The sequence below is a fragment of the Halichoeres trimaculatus genome, unplaced genomic scaffold (genome assembly GCF_033239565.1).
Source record: "Halichoeres trimaculatus isolate MK-OKI-2021-1 unplaced genomic scaffold, fHalTri1.1 fHalTri1_scaffold_14, whole genome shotgun sequence".
NCBI classification, from domain to species: Eukaryota; Metazoa; Chordata; class Actinopteri; order Labriformes; family Labridae; genus Halichoeres; species Halichoeres trimaculatus.
This window is the reverse complement of record NW_027437192.1, coordinates 4,845,848-4,854,553: the sequence shown is the minus strand read 5'-3', so window position 1 is coordinate 4,854,553 and position 8,706 is coordinate 4,845,848. Positions and strand designations below refer to the sequence as shown.

Here is an 8,706-nt window from a genome sequence, read left to right as displayed (position 1 = left end):
TTTCTTGAAGTTTTTACCTCGTCAAGGTCATCCCTTTAAAAAGAAAATTAAGGATTGTTTTTTTAAGCAGAAACATTTGAATAAAAGGAGCAGATAATTTAGGTGTTTCTTCTTTCTGCTCCTTTTCCTCCATTTAATATTTATTTTATTTTTATATTGTACTTGTATTTTTTATGTCAACATAAATGAAATAAAGACCAACTAAACTAAATTTTCCTAATTTTTTTTTTTTACCTCGTCAAGGTCATCCCTAAAAAAAAAATAAACAAAAAAAAAATTTAAGAATTTATTATTATTATTATTATTATTATTATTATTATTATTATTATTATTATTATTATTATTATTATTATTATTATTATTATTATTTTTCAAGCAGAACTTTTTTCTAATAAGCAAGAATTAGCATGCCACAAACTTGTCCTTCTTTTACAGGACAAAACCTTCACTTTCCAGCTTCACCGTTCTGTCTCTGCTGCCAAATCTGCATATCTCAGTTTCAAAATAAAGTATGAAAGGTTTGGTCTTTCTATGATCTTAAAAGGACAGAAAATATTCAAAAAACACACGTTTAGGAGTACTTCGAGATTCAATAGTTAAGCTGCTTTGAATATATTTTCAAAGATTACATGGGAACCCTGAAATTTTTTCTTCTTCTTTATGCAATTTTCAAATAAATAAATAAGCAAACAAACAAACAAAACAATGGCTTTAATTTGCATCTTTAATCATTTGAGACCCTGGTTTCCCTCATGTTGGTGTGTTTTTAACCCCCCTGCAGCAGACTGCTCTCCATGTAAACACTCCTTCTGTAAAGTGCTGAAGCAGCAGCTGTTTTCCCTCCACAGCTTTTTCTTCTTCTGCTGTTTCTGTGTTTGTTCCTCTTCATCAACTTGCCGTGAAGCTGTTTGTTTTTCTGCTCTGGACCTCCCTCTGTGCATCCTGCTGAGCCGATAAAAGCGTCTGAACGAGACAAAACTAATGTCTGATCTCTACTGAGGAGCAGGAAGTAGTGAAGTGAGACTAATCGAAATGCATGTTGTAATTAGTGTGTGTGAGATCAATAAACACAACACAAACACTCTGCAGTCTGTTATTTGGATCTTTGACGGGATAAAACGACCAGGGGACGAGTATTTGGTCTGTGAAATCTTTGAGTTAGAGCAGACTTCTGTAGGTTTTGAAAGATGACCACAAATGATCATGACAGTGCTTCAGTAAAAGCAGCAAAGACAGAATTATTTGTGACAAAAAAGTGTCACCTAAAAAAATAAAAAACAAAACCTGACCTTTCTTTAGAGTTTGCAAAGTGACTTAAAGCTCCTGTAAGGAACTCTGTGTTTGTGTGGCTTTGGCACCCCCTGTGGACAACATGATACCCCTTATATCTTTGTTTTTTGCCCTGTGTGTTTATAAGTCATGCTACCAGGACCAGGACCGCCCCCTCATTTGAATAACATTTCCTTGTGTATTTCATGCTGGCAGTGTCTGCCAAAAAATAAAAATATGAATATAAATATAAAGAACTATAAGAGCACAGCTCTTTTATTTCCTTATTTATTGTTATTTAATTCTATTTCCACATTTATTTTTGTTTTTAGTTCTGTAATTATTTTTACTTTTATTTATTTACTATTGTATATTTTCTTTGATTTTGTTTTTAATGCCAATTTTTTTTTACTTTTATTGATTTATTTATTCATTAAGTTATGTATATATCCTTTTACTTTTATTATTATTTATTTTTATTTCTGTATTTTTTTTAACTTTTACTCATTTATTAACTTATGTATTTATTGTTTTATTTTTTTATTTTATTTCTGTATTTTTTTTTACTTTTATTTATTTATGACTTATGTATATATTCTTTTATATTTGTGTTTTTGTTTTTATTTCTGTAATTATTTGTACTTTTATTTATTTATTTACTTATGTTTATTTTTTATTTCTGTTATATTTTTTCACTTTTATTTATTTATTTACTTATGTATTTTTTTAATTTTTTTTTTTTTTTTGGTTTTATTTCTGTTATATTTTTTACTTTTATTTATTTATTTACTTATGTTTATTTATTTTTTGTTTTTATTTCTGTAATTATTTTTACTTTTATTTATTTATTTTCTTAAGTCTATTTTTTTTTTTTTTAAATTTTTTGTTTGTTTTTTTTTTCTGTTATATTTTTTACTTTTATTTATTTATCTACTTGTGTTTATTTGTTTTAATTAATATTTCTAATTTTGGCAGTTTTGGTCCTTCATATATGAGTTCCCTGCATTTCACATGAAAATACAGATCTAGCTGTCCCAAAGTCCACTGTGGAGGGAAAAATTTTTGCTTTAAGTTCGTAAAAAAAAAAACAAAGTATGACATCAAAGCTTCTGGAAACACAGCTTGAACATTTGTGATTTAAGAAACATCCAGTATTTATCTTTACAATCCTAGTAGCTGCATAAATCTAATAAATTTCTTTTCTTACTCTCATAAAACACAGTGGTTGGTTTGATGGCCATTTTGGAAAGACAGATATTTTGTTTTATTGGATAAACTCTGACAAATCAGATTTCACTTGAAAGAACAGGATGTCCTCTACAGAGTGCAATAGGTTTGATGCTTGCAGACTATTTTGTCTTTTAAATAAAGCTTTGAAAGCGATGCATTGTTGTGTCTCAGGAGGATCTCAGAGTCGGTGTTAATTTCTCCTCCTGTCTGTGGACACGTCGTTACAGCTGATCCATAAACAAAACAACAAACTCAGAACAACAGAAACTCATTCATCATTGTCTTTTATTCTGTGCACATTCAGTAAACAGATCTAACACTGATCTCTGCACACCATACAGACCTCACAAAGACTTTAAATCACTGATTCTCCCTCTGACGTCTCCTTCACGAGGCCTTTCCCTCAGTTTTAATCATTTCCACAGGTTTTATTTACATTCTGATAATATAGATCTGGACAGTTCCAGTAGAGCATACAGTTTGATGAGGTGAGCCTATAACTGTCAGATATTGTACATTTGTTTTGTTTATGACACTAAAGGAGCAGTTAAAGTTAGTTTCCTCTCTGAGCAGATCAAACTGTTTGTTAAAAAGGATAAAATGAACGTTGATCATTTCTCAGGGTGTTGTTTTGGTGAAATCTGCTCAGAGACGTAAACCGCAGACCTTTAAGTGCTCCAGTAAAGAAGCTGTTTGTGTGATGAATATGACAGGTTATTGGAGAAGCAGACATTCATTTATATAAAGATGTGTTTGAAGAGATGAACCGTGAGAAACAACCACTGCAGAACTGGCACACGCTAAATAAATAATAATAATAAAAAAACATCTTTAGACTTTTCTCCTTTGTATCTACACTTTCAAGCTCTGCTGCAGGCGTTTCCACCCTGAAACAACCACACGAAGCATCAACAACACTAAAACTGAACAAAAGCATGAAATAAAAGTCACGTAGCGTTATTCTCAGCTTCATTTACATCAGGAGCATGAATCATACAGCGTCACGTTAAGCTGTGGTATGTACATAAATACAAACTGTACAGTTTTCAGGATAGTTCTCTCTGAAAATAAAAATAGCCCTACGTCTCTGTTGTCCTCTTTTCAGAGCCGTGCTGAAGATCTACAGGAGGGATGGAGAGATAGAAATGTCTGCAAAATTCTGCAGGAAACAACTAGGAGATTATTTTTTTCCACTTGGATTATCACAGAATATAAACTCTGTAGCAAACTAAACTCTATGCATCAAATAAAGATCAGGATCAGGTCTAACTTGCGCCTGCTGATTTTTTTTTTGACGTTTCCTTGCGTCTTAACTATCTACATGCTTTGATGAGAGGAGGTTCAACTTCACATCTTGGTGATTTTTGAGAGTAACACTGCAAAAAAATAAAATCTTATCAAGTGTTTTTCTCTTATTTTAAAGATGCTATGAGGGGGATCTGTTTTGATTGCACTCCCTCGCCACCTTGTAGCCCGGAGTCTCCGCACACTGTCCTAAAATACTTTTAGTGCCAAGGTATTTATCAGTACAGTTACGTAGTGATACAGTTTGAAACGTGACATCAAGCAGTCGGCTATATGTTAGCACAGTGCTCCGACGTATCTGTAGGCTAACGTGACAACAAGCTAACGCTGTCAGTTTGTATGTAGTTTAGTAGCTGTTTATATTTAACGCAGCTGGCAGCCCAGTGCTCCGGCTACACCAAACGCAAATTTGCGGCGCGATTAAATACAAAGTCAATGCAAAGACGCCGATTCACCATGGGCGGCGTGTTTGGGGTGTTTGGCGCGGCACGTTTGAGGCATTTGTGCGTTTGTGTGTTTGGAGTGTTTGTGCGTTTGGGCGGCAGACGCAAATTCGCTCGAGTTGAAAATATTGAACTTTTGACGCAAATTCACGTGAAGGCTCGCCGCGGCAGCCAATCAGCGATGACATTCACCCACAACGTCATTGATTTGATGACGATGGGGGGTAGGCGCCACCTGCTCCAACTCCAACCCCGCCGGAAGATGGAGGAGAAAATAATCTGTGTGGTGTGTCATCATCCAGAGTTACACGATACGACGTGTGTACTCTACAGAGAAAAAAGGAGCAGGCTTGGGTGAAAGTCTCTGAGGAGACAGGTTTTGAAGGTAAGTTCTGTAAATATTTGTTTCCAGCTGGATTTACCTGCACGGGTCATCACTGAGTCCGACTGTGTTTCCCTTAGTGGAGTTTTGAGCCTGATAGAGAGGAGGAAAGAGCGGGGCAGGGGCAGAGCCAGGGAAAAGATGGAAGTTCTCTGCGGTCCTCTCTTTCCTCAACCCCTTCATTATCCCCAGGGAGACCTCCAGGAACATGGGTCGAGGGTTTGAGGATGAGGTCTCAGGGAACAGCCAAGCAGGGCTGGTGGATTACCAGGGAGAGGCAGCAGGCATTGATTGTGATCTCCAAAGCTTTCACACACTCTCCTGTCATGCTTTTGAAACCACAGCTCATTGTTTTTCAGATGCTCTTTTGGGCTTTCCGTCTTTAAATGAACGGGCTCTCTACTCCACATGCGCAGTGACGCGCTAATGCGTGTTCGCCCCTCAGCTTGTCAAAATAGTTCAGCAGCAAGACTCGGGCGTTCACATGGTGCGTTACAGGCGATTCGCGGGAATAAATTCACGAGTTTGCGTTTGGTGTGGCCGCAGCATAAGACATGTCTGTAATGTGTAACGTTAGTAAATCCTGGTCATGTCCTTCCACTCTTCATTTTATTGATAGACTCTCAAGTTTGAACAGACCACTGCAGAATAACTGCTGACTGTGGGTTGGAATGAACATTAGCACAGTTTAGCTCCTGTGTTATGGAGTGATACAGCCCGAGCTAAAGGCTAATTAGCATTTAGCTCGGACTGTGGCTCGGACTGTGGCTCATATTACGTCTAAAAAGACATTTTCTACTGAAAAAAAGATAATATCACTCTATAAGATTCCATTTTTTGCAGTAATAACACTACAGCTTTAAATTCTTAAAACCATCGACACTAAATCAGATTATTCCCCCACTCATTGAAACCATGAGGAAATTAAAAACCTGAAACTTCCTCTACAGTACTTTTGAGGATGATTTTTCTGTTTTTGAGCCATAATGCTTCAAAAAGACACCTGCGTTCGTCTTCTGTGGTGGTAAACGTTGCATCTTTGGCGTCTTTAGTTATTATTTCTTCTAGAAAATATAGAGATGACTTGGGCTCTGGAAAAATATTAAATGATCTTTACACATATTTGATTTTAAATCACACATGCTAAACTATTCTCACCATCGCGGGACGAAACAAATCTTTGGAGCTTGAGATTAAAGAATCTAACAGAAAAATCCCATCTCCCACTTTTAAAATATCGTTGGGTTGAATGGTGGTTGCTTCTTTTGCAGATACTTTAAAAGGTTAACTCCAAATGGAAACACTAAGTATTTATCTTTTTAAGGCAAGCTGGGCATTGATGGTCAACCTTTTCTTTAAAGAAAGCTAACATAGATACAATTTAATAAATTTAAAGCTGCTGGAAATGGCAGGACAACAAAAGTTTGCATAAAATAAGATTAAACTACAGAATTAATATATTAAACGTGCAAACTCTTTCTTTGTGCGTCTGCAGCTGAGAGGCAGAAAATGTGCAAACTATCAAATTGTGCATCTAACAGCAAGATCAGAGCAAAATAAAATCAGGAAAGGAGTTTATTATGAAGGGCCATTTTGTTCTGGTTGACCTTCAGGGGTGCAGTTGCAGTTTGTGACCACCAGAGGGCAGCAGTGGCACAGCAGAGGAGGATTTATTGCCTTTACTTTGACTCTGACTGTTTGCTGAGTTTAAGGCCAGAGGAAATGTGTCAGATGAGATTTAATATCAAGAATTCTAACGTTAATCACTGCTTTGTTTTCTTTCTGCTCACAGGAGGAGGGGATTGTGGGTAAAGTACCAGCGGTGTGTGTTGAAGTGTGTGCTAAGGTTTCCTCCAGGTGAGTGGCGGGATGGCGGCGTTGGTGTCGCAGTACGTCTCTCTGCTCTCAGAGTCAGCGGGGAGCGCTGGTTTCCTCCTCTCCTTCTCTTCGCCGTCGGAGTCGTCCACGGTCAGAGTGATGAGGGAGGTGGACTTCCTGTGGAGGGAGGAGCAGGAGTTTTAGATTCACCTCATTTTTCCACTGTGGACACAAAGATCTGACTCCTCCCTCTGTTCACCAGCCTCCTTCTGTGTCAGGATGCTTTAGTTTAACTCATACGTAAGTTTTCTTTAAGGCCTGTGTCTTTAACCCCGTTTTTAAGCCTTGGTGGTAGTCAAAGTGCTGCTGACAGGCTACTGCTTTTGCAAGTTTTCAGCTGTTTAAAATGTGGTGTGCTGAATATTTTTACATTCCACTGGCATTTACAAACAAAAACAGAAATAAAAGTAGTTGGTAGAAATTGTGGCTTAAAATAAGCAAAAGTTCTAGACCTGAAAACTGTACCCTAAAAAAAACAAAGTTAGACAACTGCCCCCTGATACGGACCTTCAACTGTTGTCAATAAAGGTAAAAGGTCCCACTCTATTTTGAATTTTGATTGATTGATGATTAAGAAGTGATACTGACAAGGAAAAAGGGAAACAGTTTTTGAAAAAAAAAAAAAAAAGATTTTTAAAACTCTGGCTTTAAGGTCCAATTCAAGGATTAAAGAGAAAAGTTCTGAATTCAGCCTCAGAAATCTGAGAACCCCCTCAAATAAACCAGTATTCTCAGAATAAAATCAGAATTCCTACTCTTTTTTTAAAAAATTTTGACTTTAAAGAGTGAAGAAAAAAAACTATTTAAAGATGCTGTGAGGAGGATCTGTTTTACTTGCACCCCCTCGCCACCTTGCGGCCCGGAGTCTCCGCACACTGTCCTAAAATTACTTTTGACAAGGCGTGTGTTTGTTTTGGAATTGAATAGAGATCAGATCGAAGCAAATTTTCTTTGCTCAAGTCAACTTTTTACTGGATACAACATGCTAAGGTAAGGTATTTATCAGTACGTTGAAACGTGACATCGAGCTAATATTGTAGCAATCGGCTATATGTAGCGCTATCGGCAGCCCAGTGTTCCAACCTATCTATAGGCTAATATGGCAACAAGTAAACACTGTCAGTTTGTATGTAGTTTAGTACCTGTCTATATTTAGCTCAGCTGGCTAATTAGCATTTAGCTCGTGCTCTACCTCTCTCCTGTTTATCTTTCTTCTGCTCTTCTGTCCTTTTTCTGTCTGACACTTAGGCTCCAGTGTCCACCATCACTACAAAATTAATCACAGAAATCTAAACATGCTGTAAATCAACCCGGTCCAGGTTGACCCTCACTGGAAGCTAAGAAGTAGCATTTTAAACTAACCTGTAGAGTGGATTACAATCAGGCATGTATCTAGAAGAGAGACTTTTTCAAGATCACTTTAAACTCCTCACAGCCCCTTTAAAAAAGTAACTTTTTTTTAACAGACCTAACTTGCAAAAAAAAAAAAAAAATTCAGTGGGTCTATTTTATTTCCATGTATTAATGATTCAAACGTGCTTCTGTCCGAAAAGTTAAATTTATCCAGAGCTGATGCTGAAACAGCTGACGTTTGCTCTGAGGACACTGAACTAAACTGAACTCGTCTTTAACAGAAGAGCTGCTCTCAGCACAAAAAGGCTTTAGGGATAATTTCTTCATTTGGATTCTTTTGCCGTCGCCCTCAGCAGTATTTCAGAGTGTGTGTGTGTTTTAGCGAAGCAGTTGATCAGCCGGTGAGTTCTTCACCTGTCTCCGCTCTGTGTGATGAGTCTCCTGCAGGTCTCCATCTGCACGTCCAGCCCTCTCTTCATGGAGCACATCTCCATGTATTCGTGCAGGTGACGGTTCATGTCGCTCTTTGCTGTGGCCAGTTCCAGCTGACGAAACACAAAAACACAAAAACACGAAGAAATAAACACTTCAAACTCAGTCGAGCTCTCGGTAAAGAAAGATGTCATCTGGGTCTGACGTTATCCTCACCTCGATCTGGTCGATGGTCTCCTGGTACTCCTTCTCTCTGGATTTGAACAGAGACTCTGTGTCTTTAATCACCTCCTCGATGGACTCCTCCTGCTGCTGCAGCTGACAACAAACAAACCAACAGAAAACATTAGAAAACAAGACATCTGCATGGCTAAATTTCATTTTCAGGACAAAGCTTCTGTGAGCAAAAATGTC

General features: G+C 37.4%; 1 protein-coding gene across 5 annotated transcripts in view; it reads right to left on the bottom strand.

Moving 5' to 3' along the window:
* Window positions 1–4,886: 4,886 nt before the first annotated feature.
* The window catches only part of iffo1a (intermediate filament family orphan 1a), a 21,889-nt gene continuing 18,069 nt past the window's right edge, over window positions 4,887–8,706 (bottom strand). For all 5 annotated transcript variants that reach the window (XM_074687556.1, XM_074687554.1, XM_074687552.1 and 2 more), the window contains exons 7-9: window positions 8,509–8,610; window positions 8,275–8,405; window positions 4,887–6,624 (exon numbers count right to left, since the gene is read on the bottom strand). In XM_074687556.1, coding sequence (XP_074543657.1) covers window positions 6,471–6,624; window positions 8,275–8,405; window positions 8,509–8,610 — 387 coding nt within the window. In that variant the 3' untranslated portion in view covers window positions 4,887–6,470. The remainder of the gene's footprint in view (window positions 6,625–8,274; window positions 8,406–8,508; window positions 8,611–8,706) is intronic.